The sequence below is a fragment of the Chinchilla lanigera genome, unplaced genomic scaffold (assembly GCF_000276665.1).
Source record: "Chinchilla lanigera isolate Chin_1 unplaced genomic scaffold, ChiLan1.0 scaffold00043, whole genome shotgun sequence".
NCBI classification, from domain to species: domain Eukaryota; kingdom Metazoa; phylum Chordata; class Mammalia; order Rodentia; family Chinchillidae; genus Chinchilla; species Chinchilla lanigera.
Genome location: NW_004955444.1, coordinates 12541490 through 12568519, shown reverse-complemented (window position 1 = coordinate 12568519; position 27030 = coordinate 12541490). Strand labels below are relative to the sequence as shown.

At 36.6% G+C, this 27030-nt stretch overlaps 1 protein-coding gene across 1 annotated transcript; it reads right to left on the bottom strand.

The window, feature by feature from the left end:
* Positions 1–548: 548 nt before the first annotated feature.
* On the bottom strand, positions 549–26041 carry Vcpip1 (valosin containing protein (p97)/p47 complex interacting protein 1). The gene is made up of 3 exons (XM_005392147.2): positions 22986–26041; positions 11004–11090; positions 549–2705 (listed from the first exon to the last, which is right to left on the bottom strand). The coding sequence occupies exons 1-3, from the start codon at positions 25693–25695 to the stop codon at positions 1837–1839; spliced, it is 3666 nt and encodes a 1221-aa protein (XP_005392204.1). The 5' UTR covers positions 25696–26041; the 3' UTR covers positions 549–1836.
* Between the last annotated feature and the right edge of the window lie 989 nt (positions 26042–27030).

Below are 27030 nucleotides of genomic sequence, written 5' to 3'. Positions count from 1 at the left end.
ACGTTTCAGTGGCAAAAAAAGCCAACATATTTAAGTAGTTATTCAAATGATATTTATAATTTTTATTAAATACAGAAGCTAGCTATGCTGTGTTAAATATTATTTGGCAGCTCTCTTTATACAAAACCAGTACATAACAGAAAAGTTCTAAATGTCCCTGCTATTTTGATACAGAGAATGATGCCTGAAAGTAAATTTAGAAGTGGGAGACTGGAGATAACATACAGCGAAGAAATATGTCGTGTTATGATAAAAACTAACCCAAATACATACATTTTGTTCAGATATACCTACAAAATATTAAGACTCTCCATTTTTTTTTATTCAAAATGGAGTATTTAATATGTGGATTTAGTTAGAGATACTTTCATAGAAAAAAGATCAAAATCTCCCTTACGAGAAAAACAAGTATTGTGTATATCCCTTACAAATCAATAGGCAGAGACCCTTCAACACCTGATTGTATACTTTCTCATGTACATTTTCTTGGAATGGCAAATAGTTCTGCACCTGTTAAAATGTGCAAACAAAGACAGCCAGGCTTTGAATGCTCTGAGAAAGAAATTGTATTAACTTACATTTTGTCTTTCATCCATTCAAATTCAACTTAATTTCAGTGAACAGAGAGAGATAGATTGAAATGTACATTTCAGAATACAGATCTGCAGAACAGGATAAATTAGTGCAATACCAATCTTGAGATAAACACTTTTGTCTCTAAGGAATAAGCATGAAAGCTGCTTCTTGAGGAAACTGGCACTAAAGATTTAATGAATACAATATTTAAGCAAATGCTGAGTTGACCAGGGTATGGTGCAGTAAAATTTGCATCCAAATCCAAGTGAAGCCAACAAATAAAGATAATCTTATGGACTCTAATAAAAAAGGAAACATTTTTGGTTCAGAGGGGCTCAAAGACACTTAGCATATATAGGTTAAATACCATTGATCAAAATGTAACTCATTCATAAAGATAAATTCTTATTTATAAATTCTCTGTAAATCTGACATATTCTGAAAATTAGAAATTAACTACTGCTACCATTATTTTTAAATTTTCTACCACAATTTACAATCAACTCTTCTATAAGATTAAAAAAAAAATTAGGTGGTATTTGACCAGGCCAGGATTCAAAAAATAATGGTAACATTAGTGCACACAATTGGCCATGTTGGCTCAGACAGTAACTACCTGAATCACATTATCATTCTAGAATATTCTTCCCCAATTCCCCTCAAATCAGCAAAATGTTATATCATTACATTCTATTCTCAAGATGTTTTTGCCAAGAACATCTATTTCTATGAATATATTTATGTTCACAGAAATGTCAGTATTACTGTCTAATAAAATCATTTTGAGAATTTTAAAATCTAATTTAGTTTAGATAACCTTCAAATTTACATAAATCTTTGACACTCTAATAATGTAGGATGGTTATCCTGATAACATCAACATTAGCACAATCTCATTTCCTCTCTAGTTCTGGTCTTTTCTGAAATCATACATTTTTAGCACAAGAATTTTCATTTTTGAGACATTTAAGACTTTCATGGAACTGAAATTACAAAGACTTCCAATGAACCACAGAAATGAAAGAAACTTATCTCAGCAGATCTAAATATCTACTTTATAGGAATTCAGAGCCAGCCTGGGCAGCAGTATATTAAAAGCTATTGCCAATCACACACTTGCTATCATGCACTGAATAACAAGGTATAATCTTTGAATTATATATGTACAAGATTTTAAATGACTAATCACGTTATGTGGCCCAGCCAACAAATATTACATATTCACAATAAACATTCTGCCTTTATTAGCGCCTAATTAAATCAAGAATGATCCATTGGCTCAGTTGTATTAGTCATCTCAGCATCTTGGCTATCCATTTCTTCAGGTTCCTCCACAGAATTTCCCTTTTGTGCTTTTGCCCTTGTGGAAAATGCTGCCCCCAGTGCATCTGCCACACAGCTCTCAGTTGTTTCTGTATTCAAATTTTCAGTACCGCCAGTTAAAGAAAAAGATTCAGACAAGCCAGTCTGAAGATTCGCAGACCTCGTAGAAGAACTTGCAACTTCCACTTTTCTTTGAGGAAGATCAGATGGAGACTGCTCTGTACTTTGATCCCGCAAGTGCCTGTCCATTGAAGCCTGAATAGAAGAAACCATTTCCTGCAATTTTTTTCGCTGGGCTTCGACCAAATCAGGATCAAGCTGCCTGCTGTCTCTCATTGTTACTCCAGGCGCTATTCGAATAAGCTCACTGTTACTAGGCGCAGCTGTGAATGCAGGAGGCTCTGTTTTAGTGGAACTGTTACTAAAGTCGGACCCTGTATTATGCTTTCTTACAACTGGAGTTTCCCTAGCTCTTAAATCAAGATGTGGGTTACTGGATGCAGTTCCTAGAGAATGCCCCTTTCCCTGGAAGGCAGTTACATTATGAAGTTGCTCAGATTTCTTTTTCACTACTCCACCACTACCTAGTTTTAACAGCCCATGTGAGGGACTTGACTCCCTACTTCTTGTCGTGGCCTCTGCTCGGACCTGACTTACAGCCTCCTTCACTAAATCTTCAACATCAGGACCGATAGGGAAATGTCCTGCAGCATCCACACACAACTCCAGTCTATCTTCAGAGGCATTATAGACAAAGGTTTTGCCAGGTAGATGTGGAAAAGTGCAATGCTTGCCATCAGCCATACCTAAAGAAGGGGAAAAGATATTTAATACATTAGCAAATATATTAACAAAAAAGTATAGTAAAGACAATTATGGTTAAATAGTGAATTTTTAGTAACTATGTACAGATACTGGGTTTAAAAACAAGATTAATAGAAAATTATTTTATTACAAACAAAACATCATCATTGTCCTACTATCAGTGTTAAGAATGGGGCTTAAATCAGCAGAGCTATAAGAAAAATACAACATAAACCAGTAAGAAAACAATTATCTTTAATAAAATTCAAATTATAACTTCAAATAGGCATTAATTTCAATAGTACATCAAGTACCAACTAAAAAAATTCCAGGTAGAGCCATATGCGGTGGCAATGCCTATAATCCCAGCTACTTGGGAGGCTGATGGAGGAAAATCAAAAGTTCCAGGCCAGCTAGGGCATTAAGTCACTTAATGAGGCCCAGTATCAAAATCAAAAGTAAACAGGGCTGGGAGCTGGGTGTGGTGGTGCATGCCTATAATCCCAGCACTAAGGAGGTTGACGCAGGAAGACTACAAGTTCAAGGCTACTCTGGGCTACATGGTACTTTCAAGGCCAACCTGAACAACCTATCTCAAGCCATCCTCTCCCTCCCAAAAAAGGGGCCGGCGGGTGTAGCTCAGTGGTAAAGACTTGCTCAGCATGCACAAGGCCCTGAGTTCAATCCTCAATATACACTGAAAAAAAAATCAAAGTGACAGAAATAGACATACAAAAATTAAAGCCACTAGCGTAGAGTGTTTGCCCAGTATGCATGAGGACCTGGGTTAAATCCTTAGCACAGAAAGAGTCAGATATGTGGTTTAAGTAGTCTTTTTCTAGGCACATCCTGGAATCAGTTTACATCTCCCAATCTCCAAATTATATATGGATAAACCATGGCTCCACAAATTGAAATTAGCAAAGAAGAAAATTTTGTAAGGTCAGGAAGCTTTTAAAATCTGTTTCAACAGATATCACCCACTGAACCTCCCTGTGCTGGAAATTAAAATAGACTAAAGATTTTAAAATATCCTAATTCTTAAATGAAAGATATTAAGAATAAATCATTCTAATACATTCAACTAAGTATAGTGAGGGGCATACTGTACTGTACCTCATCTCTCTTGATTATGTGAGGATTAAGTGAGAAAACATGCAAAGCACATCCACTTTAAGCCAAGGAGTCAATATATTTTAATTCTACTCAGAAGGTCTTGTAGTTATTTTCTGCTGCTGCTGCTGTGATGCTTTCCCTAGAAGAAGCTATAGTCCCCCCAAAATTCATCACAGTATTATTTATAATGAAACACCACGAAACAACAGAAATTTTCAGCATGAAGAGAATGATTAAGTAAACTATGGCCTAACTACTTGATGGAAGTAACATGCAGCTATTAAAATTTAAATTACAAAGCTAGTATGCCTGATATATGCAGTAAACTAGTTAGAAATGAAAAGTACTAGTAAGTGCTATAAAATTCAGAGAGGGGGATCATGGATAAATTCTGAAATGCTTTTAGGTAACTCCAATCTTGTAAGATATTAAGGATAGTTCTTCCTTTCCTCAAAAAGCTCCAGAGTGGTTCCAATGTACCTCTTTGAGAATATTTCAATAACCAGAGAAAAGAATTCACTTGCAATGAATACACTGTTTGTTTTATATATTTATAAAATTTTTTGAACTTTCACAATCAAGGTATATTAAAGTTTCTGTATCACAGATCAACAATTCCATTACTGATTTACAGCAAAGATATGTTTATCACTAGTTGCACCTACATTGTTCCTTATATCAAAAAACTAGAAGCCGGGACAGTGGCACATGCCTATACTCAGTGCTGAGGGAGGCTGAGGCTGAGGCTGAGGCAGGGGGACTGCAAGTTCAAATTCCACCTAGGCAATTTTGTGACACCCTGTCTCAAAAATACAAAAAAAGGGCTGGAAGTGTAACTCAGTAGGTGAGCATCCCTAGGTTCAATCACCAGTACTTCACAGAGAAAGAGGGAGAGGGAAAAAAGAGGAGACAGAAAGAGAAAGAAAGAGACAAACACAGAAACACATCCTGAGTCACAGAAGAAAAATAAAACTGGAAATGACCCAAAAGTTCACCAGTGGAACAGTGGATAAACTGTGTTTAAGTGATATATCACAGTACTACATAACGGTGGGAATGAATGTGTTTGAAACCATCAACAAGGATTAATTTAAAGGAGTGTTATACAAAAGTCACAAAAGAATGTATATTACACAATTCAGTTTTCATAAAGTTCAAACACAAGCTAAGCTGAATAATATATAATTAACGATACAAATGCAAGTGTTAAGTTGAATTTTTCATCTCTGCATTTGTCTCTGTAACAAGACCTGTAAGCAAATTTAGAGGAAAACTACATTTAAAGACAAATTTAAAATACCTTTCCAAATATAAACAATGGAATCATAATAGTCCAGATTTATACTGGGCAATATTTCTAATCAAATGTAGATATAATCATGTTAGGATAGATTTGAAAAAAAAAAAAAAACAAAAAACAGCTGGGCCAGATGGCGCCTGCCTGTAATCCCAGCACTCAGGAGGACAAGGCAAGAGGATTGCTACAAGTTTGAGGCCAGCCTGGGTTGCAAAGTGAGTTCCAGGCCAGCCTGAACTGCACAGTGAAATCCTGTCTTAAAAAGACAAAAAAAAAAAAGTAAGACAGGTGTTTTTTCCTCATTTTGCAGGGTAAAGGTTATACCTGAGGTTCAGGAGGGCTTGATATGGCTTTGATTCTTTAACCACAGATAATAATAATGACTTGCCACTTGAACCTGTCATTAAAATAGAGCAATAAATTCACCACAGTACTAGTACTCTGGGAGGCTGAGGTAGAAGCATTGAAAGTTTGGGACCGGCTTGGACTTCAAGGTCAGCCAAGAACATAGACTCTGTCTCAACAAACAAAAATTTACCACAAATATTGGAAGAAAAAGAACAAATCACATCCAACATAAGCATAAGGAAGAAAAAATAAACACAGAAATCAGTGAAACTGAAATCAGAAACAGAAAAATCTATGAATCTACAGTTATTTCTTTGAAAAGATCAATAGAATTGATAAAACATTAGCTAGGCCAGTCAGGGAATAAAAGGCACAAATCGCCAGTATTAGAAATGAAAGAGCTACAGACATTAAAAAGACAGTAAAAAAATACTACGAAATGCCAATACATTTGCTAATGCGGATGAAATAGATTTGTTGAAAGACAAAACAAAGCTTGCTCAAGAAGTAACCTTAAGGAGTACTCTATTAAGGAAATGAAATTCCTAGTCCAACAAAGAAAATACTAAGCATAGATGGCTTCACTAGAGAATTCTACCAGTTTGAAAAGGTATAATATCAGTTGGAGGGAGGGGCGGGGAATGGGAAAAAAAAGCAAGACATATCATGTACAGGTATAAATTCCATTTGATGAATGTTATCACTATGTATACCTCAACTATACCAATAAAATGTTTAAAATGTAAAATCAAAGCTATTATAATCTAGCAAAAAACAAGAAGAAATGCTTCCTAACACTATTTTGTGAAACCAACATCACCCTGATTAAATAATTATTGTAAGAAAACTATAGACTATTATCTCTTATAAACATAGTTACAAAAACACTCAGCAAAATACTAGCAAATTGAATCCAGCATGCAAAGTTGGTTTAACATTCAAAGTTCAAGCAACATAATTCACCCTATCAACAACAAACTATCTCAATAGATAGATGCTCATTCCCAATAAACTGTCAGCAAACCTAGAAACAGAAGGGAATATCTTCAACTTTATAATGGTATCTCTAAAAAACTTACAGGTTGAATGTTTCCCTCTAAGATAAGGAATAAGGCACAAAGGTCCACTTTCAAAATGGCAAGGAAAAAAAAAATAGAGGCACAGAAACTGAAAAAAAGAATTAAAACTTTTATTTGCAAAAGACATAATGACCTAAATAGATAATACCAAACAATCTGCTGAGAAGCTACTAGAACTAGTATGTTAGTTTATCAAGATACAGGGTACACACAAGATCAAGCTATAGAAAACAACTTTATTTCCATGGAGTAGCAATGAAGAACAGAAAGTAGGAATTTTTTAAAAGCATATGAAAAAAACTCAAATATGTATTTAGGTATAAATTTAACAAAGTATGGAATATCTGTATCTAAGAATTATAAAATTTTGATGAGATAAATTAAAGACTTAAATAAATGGATACATATAACATTTTCATAAGTCGGAAGACTCAATGTTGTCAAGATATTAAGCATCCCTGATTTGATCTCTATGTTCAATGCAATCACAATAAAATATCAGCAGACAGTTGTGGAGAAATCGACAAGTTGATTCTAAAGTTGATATGAATGAGCAAAGGACCCAGAATGCCCAAAAGCAAGTTTGAAAGAGAGTAAGATGAAAGACTCGCACTGACTGCAAAGATACGGGCATCAAGATGTGGCACTGGCAAAAGAAGAGACACAGACCAACAAAACGGAAGAGTTTCTAGTACTAGACCATATATGCGGTCAAATATTTAAAAATAACTACTGAGCTATGTTTTGCCCATGGTACTAGTTACCCTTTGCAAGTGTACAATTCATGGTCAACTGATTTTTGACAAGGTAATTTCATGAATAAAACCTAACACTAAAAAATCCATAGTTATATCCACATATTAAAAAGAAAACTCTTCTCCAGTACTGCAAGGAAAAAAAAAACTCATACCTTGCAATATATCTTATATTTAATAGCCAAAGTATATTTGGATTATAAACTTAAATATAAAACCTAAAAGCCATAAAACTTCTACAAGAAATATGATTTTTGTGACCTCGGTTTAGGCAAAGATTTAGGACACAAAAAAGCATGAAACATAAAAGAAAATACTGATAAAGTGGACTTTTATCTAAATTAAAAACCTCTGATCTTCAAAAGGTATTAAGAGAATAAAAAGACAAGTTAAAGCCTGGGAGAAATACTTGCTAAACACTTATCTAATAAATCACGTGTACCCAAAATATACATAAAAAGTCACAACTCAATAATAAAATGTTTTAAAATTTTAGAAAAGGCAAAAAAGAGCAAGAAAATATCAAAAGATGTACAAAATCATTTTTAAGGGAAATGTACATTAAAACCACCACGGGCTAGTACTATAATAAATCTATAACAAGGTTAAAAAAGCAAAACCTCACACTGTCAAATGCTGACAAGGGTATAAAACAAATGAAACACTCATACAATGCTCGTACCAATGCAAAATGGACCAAACATTTTGGAAAATGGTTTGGAAGTACACTCTTATAAACATATACAGTACAGTACTTACCATACGACCTTACAATCCCACTGCTAAACATGTACCAAAGAAGAGTACAAAGTTATGTTTCCACAAAGACGTGCATATAGATGTTTATAATGGCTTTATTCATAATAGCTAAAAACTGAAAACAGTTCAAATGTCCCTTGGCTGGTTATGCATTTTTAAAATATGAGATATCCAATCAATGACATATTACTCAGCAATAAAAGAATAAGCTACTAATATATGAAATGAGACAGACAAATCTCAAATGTGTATTAAAATAGAAATTGGGCATTAACATACTCCCTCTCTCCTGCCATGTCATGTCCCGTGCTGCCTGCCTCAGTACTTTGCCAGCAAAAGGTCATCAGACCTTGGATCACAGATACTTAGTTCTTGGACTCTGAACCAGAAGCATGGGCCAAAATAAACCTCTTTCCCATTTTAATGAAAAACAAAACAAAAACAGGCAATTATTTTCCATAAAGAGCAATATGATAAATACTTTACATTTTGTGGACCGTAAGGTCACTAACACAATTATTTAATTCTGCTACTGCAGTGCAAAAGCAGTCATGCTCAATATGTAAACATGACGATGGCTGTATTCTGATAAAACACTATATACAACAGGCAAGAGACCTGATGCAGACCTCAGGTCCCTGCTGGCCAACTCCTATGCTAAATCAAAGAAGCCAGACACAAAATGTTAAATTACATGATTCCACTTATATGGTAATATGAAAACGGTAAATACATAAAACAAATTAGTGGCTGCCAGGGTTTGGGAGTTAGAGAAAAGTTGCTGACTACAGAGAAGCACAAAACAACCTTTTGGAGTGGTAAGAAAATATTCTCCATCTTGATTGATGGTTAAAGACTTTATACATTTCTAGCTATATAAATGGATATATTTATATACAGACTGAGCCTTCCTAATACAATAATTTGAAATCTCAAATGCTCCAAAATTTGGAAGTTTTTTTTTTTTGGAGACAGAGTTTCACTCTGCAGTTCAGGCTGGCCTCAAACTCACTGCAATCCTCCTGCCTCAGCCTCCCAAGTGCTGAGATTACAGGAATGCACCACCACACCTTGCTGAAAGTTTTTTGAGTGCCAACATGATGCCACCAGACAAAAATTCCATATCATGAAACTGTCTCACACACAAAATTACTTAAGATACTGTATAAAAATACCTTCGGTCTATGTACATAAGGTGTTTATAAGACATAAATGAATTTTATGTTTAGACTTGGATCCCATCCCCAAGATAACTCACTGTGTAAATATTCCAAAACCAAAAATATCCAAAATCCAAAAGATTTCCATTCCTAAGCATTTCTGACAATATATACAAAACCTGTACCTGAATATCTAAGAAAGGCAAGTTTTACTCCATATATATTGTGCCTCAATATAGGTGTGGTGGTACATGCCTGTAATGTCAGCACTCAGGGAGACTGAGGCAGGAGGATCACAAATTCAAACCCAATTTGGGCAACTCTTAGCAACTTTGTGAGATCCTACCTCAAAAATAAACAAACAAACAAACAAGTTGGGGATATAGCTCAGTGAAGGCTCTATGTTCAATTCTCAGTACCACAAAACAAAACACCTGTTTTTAAAAAAGAAAAAAGAACAGAAAGGTATTCTTTGGTTCCCAAAAGCAGCATTTTTTGGAAAGAATCAAATGTCAAAGAAATTTAACACTATTGGGTGATAATAAAAATTATTGTTTAGGGAGCTGGGAATGAACCTTAGGGATACAACATACATGCAGCATGCCTGAGGTGTAAGGGTTAAGCCCTACCACTGGAAAAATAAATTTATGTTTTATATATGATAATAGTACTGAGGTTTTCTTTTTGAAGAAAAAAAGAGCCCTTACCTTTAGAGATACACACTGATACAGATGAAATTATATTATCTCTGAGAGTTGCTTTAGAACAGTTCAGTTGAGAAAGAGATGTGCAGATAATTGTTCAAGCTGGGTGGTAGGTAATGGGATTTGATTACAATATTCTGGCTATTTTTACATGTTCCTATAATAGTCAAGTTGAAGGGGTTTTAATAAAAAAAAAGAAAAAATGTGTCTGAGGAAGAAATGAAAATTACAAAACAGATTTTGCATTTAACTGTTTGTAGAGTCCAGGTAGGTAGAATAACGAGATAAGCTAGAGTGACAAATCTGAGGCCAAATGCAATCATGTCAAATCTTTGAATATGTAAGGTCTAAACATATGCCCTGGCAATCTCTTTCTTATGCTTACATACAAGTGTATATATCTTTACAAATAATTCACAACATAAAAAACTCAATGTAAAATGAGCTATTTCCTAAAACCTAAAACTGAGATATATTTTAATCATAGCCAAAACAGAGCATAACCAAGATACTATATTTTCTGCTTCTGGGCAAGTTACTAACATTATAAATAAACAACTTCAAATTTCACAATTTGTCTTTAGTTGTTAAAAATCATTCACATAATTTAGATGAAAAAATATAAGTCAGAAAGTGATAGAAAATATTTAATAATAATATAGCAGAAAACACAAGTAACCATGTCAGGATAATAATCTATTTTAATAAAGCAGACTGCTAATGAAGACTCTCTACTTAACTAATAAGCTTTGGATGTGTGTACAAGACACACATATACATACACATAGAGATCTATATATCCATTTATACATATGTATGTGTAAATATATATAGATTCATACATACACACAAGTGTGTAGGTATGTGTGTGTGTTTTAAACACAGGGTCTCCTATATTGCCCAGGCTGGTTTCTAGCTCCTAGGTTCAAGCAATCTTTCTACCTCAGCCTCCTGTGGCTATAGGCATATACCACCATGCCTAGCTAGAAATATTTTTAATATAGTAGTATTTGAATTTTCTTAATCTTATAATAGTTTAGGTGGAAATATTATCTAATAATAAAGTCAGAAATTAACTATACCCATGGTTTTCTTCATAATATTGTAGAATACACCACCCTGCTGAAACATGTGAGGAAGTCCCTTCGCATAAGACCACACATCTTCTCCTGTAAGACAAAAGCAGATACAGTGTAAGAAATAAGTTTGCTCCCAGGGCTGCTTTAACAAACAAACTTCTGAAACCTAGGGCTGCTTTAATATGATTAGCCTAGAACACAGACTGAAAGGCAGAGCTTCTAAGTGAGTGAAGCAGCTAGGTAAAATGGAGAGATGATACAGTGACAGGACTGTGGCACACAAGGAAATACATGGACTATTTAAAGATGACGCCCACTGCCAAATGCTGTCATGGAAGGGTACACACCCACTATTTCAAAGCCATATGATTTTCAAAACAGAACAGAAATCTAAATATTCAATATGAATTCTATCAAGTTGTAAATGTAGACTCTAATTAAAAAATGTCTTTAAAGCTGCATGAGTCAATGCTGCACATATTAAACAAAATATATCTGAAGACTCAATCCTGCTTAAAAGACTAGTTTGTAAGCTCTGGACCAGAATTTTAAAAAGGCCATAGAAAGATTTGTACTTTTAAAATAGAATACAAAGTTGCATGTTTATGTTAAAGCCAAGTAAATTAAAAGAGTCTAGGGGAAAAAAATAGGCAGATTGAACAAAAGAAACTGGATTTTGTTTTTCTGAAGATGACTTTCTCAAAATAGAAATTGCTTTCTCAAAATAGAAATTAAGGGAGAAAAGATTTGAAGAAATTTAAAATAACCTTTAAAAGCCCACAAAGTATCTACAGACAGATTACTAATTCACAAATACATTTTTTCAAAAACATTCTTTGATACATTTAAATTAAAAAATGGAGAATGATGGGGCTGCGAGCAGAGCTCTGTGTTAGAGCATGCGCTTAGCATGCATGAGACTGCTCTAGGTTCAATTCCTAGCACAAAACCCAACAAACAAACAAAAAACCACTGAGAACGATAATCACTTTTGAAGAAGTCAAAGAATGGAAGGAATATAAACATTACTTTTTGTTTTTGAAATAAGGTTCTCTTTGCTTCTGCGTATTTCATTATTTTTAAATGCTACTGTGTATGTACTACTGTTATTAGAAATACTTCTAGTTATTTTTAACGTAGAAAGGTTAACTTTTGTCTTTTAGAAAATTATACTGTTGAATCTGAACTTTGTATGACAATAATTGCTGATGCTAATTAATCACTGTATATACAATCTCTCCCCACATTCATAAACAAACAAGAATATGAATTTGTATGGCAGTTGGCTAAAGTTACCTTCAATATGTCAGTTAATATACAAATTTTAAAAATCTTAGCACTTGAAGTTTCAGCGAACCAAAACATTCAACTAAACATATATGGGGCTTTGGGATATAGCTCAGCAGCATAAGTGCCTGCCTGGCAAGTGCAAGGTCCTGAGTTCGATTGCCAGTACCTAAAAAAAAGAAAAAAACAAAAAAAACCCAAAAAACTCCTCAACTAAACATGTATTTTACCAATGATGCAGTACTATTACTAGAATGCCTATATGTACCAGAAGATACATGGAAGTTTAATCTAAAATTCTAAAGAATATTAAAAGCACCAAATACAGAAATATTTATAATTCTTGGTAGAAGCTCTGATTGCTGAACTTATCATTAAATTTTATTTGCATAAATTATTTCTATAATGATAATTTTTCTTTTAATTGTTATCCTAAATGTACTTCAGCATATTTTAAGGATATCATTTATTTGGAAGGCATAAAAAATGCATAGTAACATTTTTCGGGAGGAGTAAGACTCTGAACAGTTGCCAAAATGATTAACTCCTCAGAATTGATCACCTGTATACTAACAAGAAAAAAAATCACACTTCTTAATACTTCACATACATGATTAATCTCTAAGCAAGGAGATCAGTTACTCTACACTACAGTATTTCTCACCTTATTTTCATTATCTCCCCTTAAAGAGCCATTGTTCCTAACCTGCCCCATTGCCCATGACATTTGAAGGCTACAGATAATATAGTACTGTATGTTTATATACTGTACATATATATTAATTTTATACATTAGACTAACAGCTTTTTTTCAACTCCCCTCCCTCAAGAACCAATTTTGACTCCCTTCACCTGACTTGAGGGAAGGATAAATACTATCTGAATCTCTATTCTGTACCTAGTTCTCTGGGAAGGCAATTATACAGACTTATTTACTCATCACAACTAAACTCTAGTTTACAGACAAGGACACAAACTCAGATTGGTCACATAACTCTTCCAAGACCACACACCTAGTAATAATTGCTAAAGCCAGGATATGAATTCCACATATCCAAAGCTTATGCCTTTCCCAGTATTAAAACTCCACTAGAGGTCAAATTATGTTAAAATAAATTTGATGGCCTATTCATATTCTTTTCTCGTAGAAACTTCTGGCATCAACAACTGGTTAGAGAAAAAAAATAGGTAAGTTACTTCCTTTGGTACAATGACCTCCAACTGAAGTGATGTTTGCTGATACCAGAAATGAGAAAAAAGACTAGGTATCAGTTACTTCGCCCAAGTTATGTGAGTCCACAAGACTCACACAAGTCTCCACTGCATTTCTCTCTGTTACTACTGCCCTGGTTGTCTGCTGCCTAGCTTTGTGCTACTACGGCAGAAGCAGGTTTCCCTCAAGTCTTTTCCTCTGCAAATCCCTCCTCCATACAGCCTTCCTAGTTAAACCTTTACTATTCCTCAAAAGCATATGATGAAATACAAGTTCCTTTCACTTGGTATATGAGGCACTCTTCTGGCTGGCCCTTACCTGCCTCCCCATCTCACATCATACCCTGCCCTGATTTTTACAAAGCAATACTGTCAAAATGCTCCAGTTTCCTAAAGGCCAATAACTGCTTTGTGTATGGGGAAGGAAGGGGCAGGAAAAAGGATGGAGGAAAAAAGGGGGAATGAGAAGGGTAGGGGACAAAAAAAGAATTAAAATGGGTTATGTACATGTACCAATTCCCCACAATAAATGTAATGGGCATGTACCACATATATGTAGCAATAAAAAAAAACTAGGTATCACTTCCTTTAAGATTTTTCTGAAAGGTGCTTGGATAGCTGTCCTTTGTTTTTCATATATATGTATATATATATACATATATATATACATATATATATGGATACCAGGGTCCAACAATGCTGCAGGCTAATTTAGCTTACTTTCTCTTTTGCCCTTTCTAAACAAAAACATTTTCAGATTCAGGCTAAAGTCAGTGGCCTATCAGACTTTCTATTCCCAGGACCTGGCACTACTGAACAAACAGGAGCACTCTTACTATTAACTGAATGATGTATAAAATAAATATTACAAATGAAGTTTTTCCTTTTAAACAATGCCTAAAAGCAATCCAGAAGAAAAGTGAAACAGCTAACTCTTCTTCAGTGTTATAAAGTATAACTAATAGTCGCATTTGTTCTTTCTTTGAGAATCAAATAAGCCAAACTCATAGTAAAAGCAGAGAGAAAAATGATTTCTCTACCATTTCATTAGAAAGTAAACTTATGGTAAAGCCTCTAGCAAATATTATGTTAATGTATGTTTTTCTATGATAGTCTCCAACCATTTTTATGTTAAAATTCAACTGTTTCTTAATAGTAAGATAGTAAAATACTTTTAAACAATATATTCTAGATGAATATAAATATAGAAAAGTTTATACCACCACCATAAATAAGTTTTGAATATTGATAGAATATATTTTTAGTGAGAGAATCTGCATGAAACTGAGACGGAGCAACAATTCTTTTAGCAAGTGAGTACCTTCAGGAATCTCTTAAGTAGAAACAGTCCTGTGTTCCTACTCTAATTTAGAACTGTTAGGTGGGTATGATGGCTCACACCTGTAATCCAAGCACTCTGAGAGGGTGAGGCAGGAGGGTAGGAGACAAAAAAGAATTAAGATGGGTTATGTACATATACCAACTCCCCACAATAAATGTAATGGTTATGAACCACATGTATGTAGTAATACAGAAAATATTTAGGTATCAAAACTCATCTTCCATCAGTTCTTCCTCCTACAGCCTTCAGTTCTCCTACCTGAAACAGTGTTTATATGTACATGGCAATGATATTATGGATGATTTTTCTTTTCATTTGCCCACATTTTTTCTGTAACAAGTAATTTTTAATTTTAAACCATTATGTTAAAATGAACTGTTTGGAAATATTTTTCTTTTTCTAATAATAAAATGGAATTAAAAGAGATTTTAAAAGCTCATCATTCCAATTTTCTAACCTTAAATATTTAAAAAGGTGATTTTGGGGAATGGTATGAGGCAAAGAGGATGAAAATGGGGGTTGGACTGGCAAAATAACTTTTAATGTTCAACAGCACAAGAGGATAATTATAATTGATAAAGTGTACATTTCAAAAGAGCTGGTAGAAAGGATTTTGAACATTCCCAATACAGGAAATGCTGTAATTATCTGGGGTAATAGATATATCATAACCCCCATCTTATCATTAGACATTATATACATATGTATTGAAATATCACCCTGTACCCCATAAACATAATTACTGTATAACAATTAAAAATAAAAATATAACCTATAAGCCAATTTGAAGTCTCAATTTTGCAATTTATAAAGGGAGTAAATTTTAAAATTTACCATCTACATGATATGTACTTTAAAAACTCCAAAAGAAATGCCCCAAAATAACTATGAAGTGTCTATGACCATAAACAATGCATTTTGAGTAAGCAATTTCAAATTTTGTAATAATTTTAATAAACAGGTCTAAATTTTTCCACTCTACTGAGAATTGAATCGAGGGCCTTCTCACTGAACTGCATCACTAGCCCTTTTAAAATTTGAGTCAGGTTCTCTCTAAATCACTAAATTGCCCAGATTGGGCTTGAATGCGGTCCTCCTGCCTCACCCTCTCAGAGTGCTTGGATTACAGGTGTGAGCCATCATACGCACCTAACAGTTCTAAATTAGAGTAGGAACACAGGACTGTTTCTACTTAAGAGATTCCTGAAGGTACTCACTTGCTAAAAGAATTGTTGCCACCTCTCTGTTTCATGTAGGTTCTCCCACCTAAAAATATATTCTATTAATAGCCAAAACTGTTTTGAAGAAGGACATATTTGATTCTCTTCTTGTAGTCAGCCCCTTGAAAGTATTCAGCCACACAGCTTGTAATGTCACCATTAGTATTAAGGATATAGTTATAAGACATATACATGCACACAAACTCAATTGTGTATACCTGCACAAGTACATGACTCTGGAAGAATACAACCCAATCTAGTAACAACTAATTTCTCTGATAAGTGAAAATGTTAAATGTTGACAACCACCATATTTTATTTTACACATGCCTGTATTCTTTGAATTTTAAAAAATATTATCTTGTAATTGAAAAAATATGAAGAGAAATAAAAGGTATTAAATAGTTGAGCACAGATAGGAATATAATCAATACTTAACATAGTTTTCAAAGTGCGACTATGTAAAATAGCGATTTACAACATATACATTTATTTTAATATATATCTATATGCGTTACTTTCTATCCAACCTCCTATCTGTCCCCATTACAAATATGCTCTATATAAATCAACAAAACACCTGTCAGATGGTGTAAAAGGAATAATAATATGTGTAAGTACTACTAAATTTGAAACTTTCAAGTCATCCACTATCTGAAGAAAAACAAAGATGCAATAATAGTGAGATTCAGTGTCATCTGAGAAATAAGTATCTAAGGCTCAAGTGTGATTCTGGAAAACCTTGAGGCATTTATGGACACCTAGTGTATTAAAGGGCTGGAGTTATAGCCCTGTGGTAGGACTTCACTTAACAACTTGCACAGGGTCCTGAGTTCAGTCCCCAGCAACACCAAAAAAAGGAGAGATATTATAAAATTACAAAACATTGGTTTTTTTGGTCAGGGTTTTTGTTTTTGTTTTTTCTTTTGGTACTGTATTTCCTGTATTTCGTTGTTTTAAGAGAGGGTTTCTTCATGTTGCCCAAGTTGGCCTCAAGCTCTCGATTCTCCTGCGTCAGCTTCCAGAGTGCTTGGATTATAACCTGCACCCACATGCCCAGCTAACTTTTAAAGTATACATTAAAACCAACCTGGGTGTGGGGGCACACATCTGTAATCCCAGCATCTTGCAGGCTGCGTCAGGAATACAGCAAATTCAAGCCCAGCCTGGGTAATCATGCAACTTAGTAAGAGTCTGTCTCAAAATATAAAATCAGGGCTAGAATGTAGCCCAGTGCAAAGGCTCTGAGTTCAATCCCCAGTACCACCACAGAGATATAACACCGGACAACTGCAACTTAACAAGGGAAACATATATTTTGGCTCATATTTTTTTTTTTCTGGTACTGGGATTCGAACTCATGACCTTGCGCTTGCCAGGCAGGCGCTGTGCCACTGAGCTAAATCCCCAGCCCTTGGCTCATATTTTAAGTCTATAGTTGGCCAGTTCTAAGCCAGGAAGGCACGGTGGGAGGGTCTGGCAGAGGAAAGATGCTCACACTGGAGAGGGAGATACACCCTTCCCGGTCATCCCCAGTGTCCTGCCTCTTCCTGTCAGACCCCACCTCCTAACAGTGAGTGAGGTATGTCCTCCTTATGATCCAATTACCTTCCAAAAGCCCCATGTATGAATATATGAGGCTTTTGGGAGACATTCTTGATCTAAACCATATTTAAAAAGTCACACAGCGTTCTTCAGGAAAAGAAAACATGTCAAAATCAAACAAGTTTCCCAACTTCTTAAAGGATGGTAACTTTGCAGTAAAATAAGATACATATATTACAAGTAGTCTTTAAATTCCATTTGAGTAATTCCAAACTAATAAATTCTGTTTTTAAGAAGAAGAAAGAGAAGAAAAAATCCAGGTGTAGTGGCACATACCTGTAATCCCAGTTATTCTGGAGACTGAGGGAAGAGGATCACAAGTTTACGGCAAACCTGACCAACTATGGCCCTATCTCAAAATAAAAAATAAAAATGGCTGGAGATATAGTGCAGGGGTACTGCCCCTGGGTTTTATACCCAGAACTACAAAAAACACTAGAAACTTAATGCAATACAATACTTAGAAAAAAGAAATTAGCCTACTATTTATGGATCATGTACTACCTATCATATCTAATACACACACACACACACACACACAAACCCACAAATAACTGATGTACAAGAAATTTCAGTAACATTTTGTAAAGCCAGAGTTGGGGTAATTCAAGTTACTACATAAAAAATGAAGATGACAGTCTGCAAAAATTTAAATTCAACATCCTCTGGTGTTCTGGATAGAACAGACTAAAACATGAGATAATACAGGTAGAAGATTTTTTTCCCTTTTATACTACTATCATCTGATGCAATGTGACTACTTCTATGAATGGTTATCATTAAGCCAAAGACTAATGCAAAGGACTTATGGTTTTGTTGATATAAATAGTAGATATAAATTCTATTTAATGAATGTTCTATTTAAAAGCAAAAGTAAAGCACATATTCTTAGCTATTAAACAGTCGGCCTTATTTAATGAAGATACACAATTCCTTGTACACATATATATATAATTTAATCAAACAGGAAGTTTTCTAAAATGCTGTACTGGTCATATTTGGAGGTTTTATAATTTTATGTCTATGTGAAAGAAAACTGGCAACGTGTTGCCAAAAATTACAAAAGTATGGGACTCCCTCAGTGGGGATCATGCAGCTACGTTTATGGAAGGCAAGGCCTGTGTCTCACTGATCTTTGTACCTGCAACAGTCTTCACCTCAGCATATATTCATTTTGCTGAAATAATCTTCATTCATTCATTCAGCACACATATACTTGGTACCCACTATGTGCCAGACCTTGTACTAGGTGATAAGGTATTCATTTGTGAATAAAACAGGCTATAGCACCCTACCTTGGTGGCCTTAAAATCTAGTGAGGAAGGACAAATAAGATCATTAAAACTTGTGCTGTAATAAAAATGAACAGGGTACAATAATAAAGGGACTTAGAATAGTCAGCAAAAGTCTTTCAAACCCTTAAGAAGTGATATTTAGCAGCACAACTCACAAAAGCTAAATCATGAAGCAGCCTATATATATCCATCAGCAGATGAATAAAGAAAATGTGTTATCTATACACAATGAAGTACTACTATGCCATAAAGAAGGGTAAGTTTGAGTCACATATAGGAAAATGGATGTACTCACATACAATAATGTTAAGTGAAATAAATAAGACAAATAAGCTTAAATATCACATGGTGTCTCCTATATGAAAACCCAAAGGGTGAATAAAGAAGCAAAATAAAATACAAATAGGAGACAAAGAGAGAGAGCTTTTCCAAATAGAAGGCTTACAAACAGATGGAGGGGGGAAGGGGATGAAAAAAGAATTAAGATGTGTTATGTACATGTACCAACTCTCTACGATGAATATAATCATATACTGTAAACATGTACTAATAAAAATAAAATTTAAAAGGTGATATTTAAACCTAAACTTCAATGAGAAGATTGTTCTTTGCACAGCATAAAGCTTGATAAGTTATTCTCTAAACTAACATAGGAGCAGCTTAGCTCCCATTCGGTAATCCACAATGTAATTTCTACACTTTGAAATCTGCAGTTTTCTAAATAGTCCGTGTCATTCTCCAGCCCTTCCCACTCTGAACATCAGTAATTCCCCAGCATTCCTTACACACCGTTGGATGTATGTAACTATACCAAACTTGATATTTTTATAAGCACATAACTTTTTATTAAGAATATCTTGTATCTATTTCAAATTGTGATAAGACAGTAACAGAAAACTAGTATTTGTAGAGGACCAGCAGCCAGGCATGTTGGCTCACATCTGTAATCCCATTACTCTGGGAGGCTGAAGCAGGCGAATCACAAACTTGAGCCCAGTCTGAGTATCTTAGTGACTCAGTGAGACTGTGTCTCAAAAAAGAAAAAAAAAAAGCCACTGACTTTAAATAAGAAAGCCTCTCAAGTGCTACTACTATAAAATTACCAAACATCTCTTTACACTTAAACTTTGTGTTGGCAGTGGAAGTAGAAGAGAAAGAAACATGTCAGTCAGGCACGGTGGTATATGCCTGTAATCCCAGCTACTGGAGAGGCCAAGGCAGGAGAATTGAAAGTTTGAGGCCAGTCAGGGCACTTAGTGTGACTGTCTTAAAAATTAAAAAGGGCATCAAGGCGTGGAGGCATACACCTGTAATCCTAACACGTGGGACACTGAGGCAGGAGGATCACCACAAGTTTGAGGCCAGCCTAGGCTTCATAGTGAATTCAAGGTCAGCCTGAACTACAATAGCAAGACCTTGTCTCAAAAAATAAATACATAAAATAAAAGGGCTAGGGATACAGCTCAGCACTCCCTGGATTCAATCCTCAATACAAAAAGAAATCAATGTAAGCAAGAAAGAAGAGCTGAGAGACAAAGGAGAAAAATACTGTAGATTTGTGTACAGCAACATCAATACTAGAGGTAAAAAGAGAGGAGACCAGAAAGCATTATGAAAGCATTATGTTGGTGAACTCACTGATTGCAGCTCTCAGTGTAGTTCTCGGATATTCCTGTCCAGGAAGCTCAATTCAGACTCAAAAAAGCACTTATAAGCCAGGGTTATAGGTTACTAATTTTCCTTATGAAATATATAATCACACTGATCAGACTATTAAGACCACTCATCATATCCCACTCATAGCAATTTATTTACCCACAATGGACAACATAACCTTCTAAAAAAAATAATCCTCATGGGCATTCTTACCTGTATATTAAAATTTATTATCAGGAAGCTAAATGAATAAAAATAAATGCTTAATGAATATGGATCAGGTAAAGGGACTAAGATCTTTCAGAGAGCCCATGGTCAGGGCTGATCAAACATTCCTGCCTCTCAGCAAAGATTACCTTTCTGGTTACCAGAATTATCAGGAGCCTCAGATGATGTTCCTTTATCCCTTGTACAGCAGTGCATAAGCATTACCAAATTCTGCTTTTCAGACCTTTTCAATGTCCAATGCTGACCATCCATCCCATTTCTGCAGATACAGCCTTTTTTTAGATATGTCAGTGTCATCTACTGAATTCAATTTTTAAAATTTCCAAGTGGCAACTACCTGCTGGGTAATCTACTAGGTACTGAGTATACAGGGTTGGAGAAGATGTGGGCCTCGTCCTCAGGAACTCACTCTGTATTGAGTAAAACCTTCTCTTTTCTGTTTTTGACCTGGACGACTGCCAGTCTTTTAAAATGTCTTCTGCATATATCTGATTTTATTCATTCTGTGAGGATGGTATTTAATTTTCAGAGTTCTAGGAATAATGTACCATTATTAGTCTTACATATCAACTAAAAGGGGCATTATGTATAGCAGAGACAACTAAAGTACTGTGAAGTGAAACAGCTTGCCTGAAATCACGAAGCTAGTAAGTAGTTAAGCCACGGTTCAAATTCTAGGTCTTTCTAACTCTAAAGATCACACAATCTTTCCTCTATTCCATCCAGTCTCTTAAGAAATGAAAATCTCTGAGGGAGAGAAGTATGTAAAGGAGGGGCCAGGGATATAGCTCAGTGACATGGTGCCTTCCTGGCAAGTGTAAGCTCCTGAGTTCAATTCCCAGTACCCAAAAAAAGGAGAAGTGTGTAAAGGTCCTAAGACAGTTCCTGACATATCCTCTAATTCAATTACTATGTCTGCCAAACTAAAATTCAACAGTACCAAATTATAAATTTGTAGTTTTTAGATCTCAAGTTAACTGCTAGTCCCCCAAATTAGCAAACCAAGAATAAATAATCTTCATTATGATAAGTCAATGCTCAATTCACTACTCTTTAGTATCCCTTACAGAATCAAAACTCAGATCATCTCTCTAGTTGAAAATTCTATCCTGAGTAACCACTTTGAAGTTATCAATATGTAATACAACCATTGTTAATTCCTTGTCACCTTGTCTGTAACTCAGTATTGCTTGTACTATTCTTGTGCTACTTTGCAAATGGTTATTTCTTAATATGTTTTTGTTCTTTTACTTCTAAAATAAAAAAAAAAGAAAATTCTAATCTTAGCAAAAATAAGGCCCTTCTCATATCTAACATTTAAATTTCACTTCATATTTTGAAGACTTGGTAAAGCACAGTAACAGTGAACTGAAAAAAAAAAAAAAAAAAAAAAGAGTAAGCAAATAAAGATAACACAAAATGTGCACCACTAGACAATGTCCCAAAACATCTAAAGCTCTGGTTGATAATATATTTTCTTTTAATTTATGCTGAATTACTTAAAAGAAATGCTTTTTAACTTCATTATCATCTATCTGTTTTTTAAGTTTCTCATGAACTACATAATAGTTCATTATAATCAATGGCATAGATACACTTAGCACTGAAATTATCCAAACACAAACCCTAGTGTACATATAAGGAAAATGTGATGGATTGAGAAAGGAAGAAAAGGAGATGGAAGAGAAAGACTACTAGGTCATAGTACATAGAGAATATAAACACCAGAAACTGCAATTCATCAAGCAGGAAGTCCTGAAATCACATGACAGCAGGGAAATGAAATTTAAAAATAAATGAAAAAGGAGCAAGATAGGCTGAACAGAGCTTGGGGGGATGGCAAGGGAGAATTAAAAGGTTATTTAGACACACTGTATGTCTGTTAAAAATTGTAAAAATAAGATATGTTTAAATAATCTAGTGACAACTGAGGAACTATTCTCACTTTGTAGTTATGTCATCCTAATATTCATTTAACAATCACATTAACAACTGTCAAAATACTAAAGAAAATAATTTTCCCCTAAAATTTAGAATGAAATATTTACAGTGACCACAGATTTCCCCCAAAGACAACAGAAAAGCTCAAGTGTATATTCATAATTTAAGATATACCACCTAATAGTCAAATTGATCTTACCCATTAATGTTGCTAAAAGACACAAGGAATACATCTCTTTGTCAGCTTGCTCCTGAAGCTCCTTGGATGACAGTTTACCAGTAACAGCAATCTCTTCTTGTTTCACAGTGTGGGCTGAGTGTGCTGTAGCGGACTGACTGCCTTCTGCTTTGCTTTTTAGAATCTCTATTGTAATTCTGTCACCGTGCTGTAAAGGAACAGGCTCCTTTTCCATTCCTGCCTGTGGCGGCATTAACTCTTTAGGAGGAAAGCCGTATCGAATACACTGTAAATATGGAGGAATGTTGAATTCTCTAGCAATACTTTCCTGAAGCTCAAAAAAGGTTGTTGAAGACTTCAGTGTAACCATGGACTGGCGACCATCATTAGTTGTTATTCGGATCTTCTTCTCCTTAGAAGTTGTAGGTGAATAGGGAGCCTTGGTAGGGGTAACAGGTGCAGAGGATGGACCATCACGAATGGCAGTGGGAGAAACAGTTCTGGGCTGTCCTTTTTGTTCTTGTTTTAACTTCTCTGTTTTCCGTTTTTGCATTGCAGAAGCCTGTTCTGTAATATTCTGTTGAATAGTTCTTTCAGTTTTACTCATATTTAACTCTTCCTTGTGCAAAGTTTTGGTTTTCTGTCCGGTAAGAATAATTTTAGTTGGGAGCTGAGACTCTGATTCTTGACCTTGTACATCTCCAACTCTTTGGGCATGAGCACCATCAATATTTACAGGAGTATAATCATCAGGATTCTTTTTGGCAGTCTGATTCAATATGGTGTGAACAACTTTCTGAACTAGAATTTCACTCCCAAATTCACCTGGAAAGTGCTTGGTAACAAGCTTCATTGCAACATCATAAACATTACTATTCAAAGATGGATCACTTTCATACTGGAACCAATACACTGTTTCTCTGACCACTCTTCCTCCCCATTCCAAAGTAATAGGGAAAGCTTCTGGTAGATTGTCATACTCTTTACCATCCCAAAAGTGTTTGAATCCACATCCACATTTGCCACCAGTGGACCTACAATTAGTTCTGTCTCCATCCAAATATACAATAGATCCATCTCCTCTGACCCTTCGCACAGATGTGCCATGACACCAATTACAAGCTGTTAGATTACTCAGTCCATAGTCTGGTATCAGAACATCTTTCACTGAATCATATGAGCAAACCAAATTGTTCAAGGGAAAGCTGTAATTTTTGTCAGGCCTCAGCTGTCCATGAGTACTTTTTGCCAGGTTATACAGTTTCCCTCCTGGAGCCAACCACTCTGGAGGAACATGAAGTTCAGAAAGGGCACCACAGAGCAAACATTTGTGAAGGCGATTATCCATTACTGCCTTTTTAGCAGCTGCTGTAACTTCTTCGGGCTGGACTCCTATCACCCCAGTCCTTCTGTAGAAATACTGATGCACATCAGCAACCAAACTAGGATGGATACCGTGTTTGTCCATAAAGACTTCTTCCATAGCAGCAACAAGCCTAAGTAAGTATTTATCTTGCAAACTTCTGTCTCCTCCAATAACACAACCCCCGTCTTCCTCAAGTTTGATATACTTTTTAATAAGGTCCTGAGGCACACCCCATGCTTTAGGAAGTAAATTCATAGGTAGTTTGGGCAAAGCAGCCCCTTTGATGCCTACCAAGGGAATATAATGGTTTCTACCAGAGCTACTCCATGCAATACAGATTGGTTTGTTCAGATGACCATCTTTCCCCATGCACTTCTCTGCAGGTATAAGCCCAGGAAGAAAGGTGGCTGAATAATCGCCTGAGCTTCTCATGCCACTGAGGGAATCTAACAGAATTATAGGACGATGTAACACGTTAGCCAGGCCAAATATGTGGATGTTCCTCAGGCCTAAGGGAACACCCTCAGGGGGCACAAACAGAGGATCACACTCGTTGATAATGTCCTCCCACTCAGCAGCATCAATAAAGTCGTGGAACAGGGCTTGATATCGGGCCAGGTGCTGCTGAAAGTGCTGTTTAAGATTCTCTCTCAGGGCATGCCAGAAGAGCTCCCGGCCTACGAGAGCCCGAGACACGGCATGCACCAGGCAGTGTCCATCTCCATCCACATGCACCGGAATGAGGCATTCCTGACTCTTATTAGCCCGCTTGATATCCTCCAGAGTGTCATGCAAATACAGGAGGCTTCCGGAGCGGTCCTTGCCGTACCCCACCGTGTTAACATGCTCTGGCTCTATGAGAAAGGCCCGATCGCCCAGCAGCGCACAGTCAAACAGTTCGCCCTGGTTCATGTCCCGGAGAAGCTTGGCCCGGCCCGTCTTTTTGTCCATTCCATAGCGAGCTAATATGGGCGACAGCAGTTTACAGTGGTAGTTGGAAAGGCCCATCACCTTAACCAGTTCCGTGTTCTTCTTGGGGGCCCCCGTCACCCCGAGCAGCGCGTTCCGCAGCAGGTTGTGCAGTACTACGTCCGGGTCGGTCACCTCCTCCACCCCCAGCAGCTGCTGCTGCTCGTGCCGCTGTCCGCACTCGGTACACTCGATGCTGACAGAACCGGAGGCCGGGAAGAACAGACGCGCCTGGCACTTCGGATCCGGGCAGCTCCCGGAAAGGATCCTCCGGTCTCTGCGCTTCGAAAGCCCTCCCGGAGCAGCTGCCGCCGCCGCCAAGGCCGACGGAGTTTGCGGAGCCTCGGGGGGGGGAGGTGGCGGCGGCAGCGGAGGCGGCGGCGGCGGCTGAGACATAGCTCTCGGCTCTCGGCTCTGGCTCCGCGACCCTCAAAGGCTCATAGCCCAGCACCCCCACCGGCCCAACTCGGTCTAGTCCAGGCCCAGAGCGAATCACTTTCCTTTTCCTACCAGCTTTTCCACCGCCTGAGCGAAGACGGAAGCGCCGGACGTTGTTTCTCTTTTTACTTCTCCACTGCCGTAGCCGTTGCCCCGAACGTAACGGCCACCACCCTACCTCGCACTCACACTCACTCACTCTCACTCTCTCTCCCTCAGACACAAGAGACATACACGCCCTCGCAAAGAGTGCGCAGGCGCAGCTCCCGCTCTGCCCTCTGGGAATTAGAGTCTTTCGCCCGCTCTAGGTCTTTAAGCGCTAGGTTTTTCCGTCCAAAATAAACTACAAATACCGCGATGCTAAAGAGGTTCAGCGTCCAAAGAGAGGAGGAAGAGGAAGGCAATGGGAAGGAGGGCGGAAAGGAGGCGTTACCTTTCGGGAATTGTAGTTTTAGTTGACTCCCTTTTATGGACTTCCTCATTCTGAGGCGCAGGGCGAAAGAGTCTGGGAGACCACATTTCCTAGGGTGCCCTGCGGTGCGTCGTCCAGTCGCACTTCCCTTTTGGGAAGAAGGGAGGGCCCAGGAATCTCTAAAAACAGAGTTAAAGGGAGTGGGTTTTGGAGCAGAGGGTCTGAAGTTCACGACTGCTAGAAGGGGAGGGGAGTGGAAAGGCTCTCAATGAAGAAGGTACAGTAAATAAATGTTCAAGGATAGGATGGGCTGGGAAGATGAACGAAATGGCTTAGTCCAGACTGAAGGTCAAAAAAAGATAAGAGAAGTAATGGATTGTCAGAATGTTTTAAAAGATCTTTTTCTACCTCTCTGTCCTCGTTTCTACCGCTCTTCCAAGCGACTGAAGCATTTGATTCTCCTTTTCTGTCTTTTCTTCCTCTCGTGGGAGTGGCCGAGACCCCATTTGGTTTCTCATTCCCTGTCCATCTTACAATTTGTAGTACAAATAACAAGACCTTGATGTGCACAGTATTATATTCATATACAAAACTTCTAAGCTGTAGATATAAATTAGTTTATCTTTAACTCCTCCCCACAGAGAATCTGTAAGACCTTCACTCATAAAAGGTATTAGTGCTAATTTGCACTAATTTGCTAATTTTCCCCTGGCCCATGCAAAAATGTTACGTCTATAACGCACCTTCATTACAAGATAGGTAATGTTACCTACCTTGAGGGTATTTTTCAATAAAGCTGTTTTCAGAAGATTAATTCAGGCAGGAAGAGTTACTTTATTTTTGACATTTTGCTCATAGTGACAAAGAATTAATTGATTGAT

Coding starts and splice junctions, on each gene's coding strand:
- Vcpip1 (XM_005392147.2), bottom strand. CDS start 25,695: ATGTCTCAGCCGCCGCCGCCGCCTCCGCTGCCGCCGCCACCTCCCCCC. Junction 11,091..22,985: donor TCTTTTAGCAACATTAATGG/GTAAGATCAATT, acceptor TTTGTCTTACAG/GAGAAGATGTGTGGTCTTAT. Junction 2,706..11,003: donor TATTATGAAGAAAACCATGG/GTATAGTTAATT, acceptor CCCCTTCTTTAG/GTATGGCTGATGGCAAGCAT.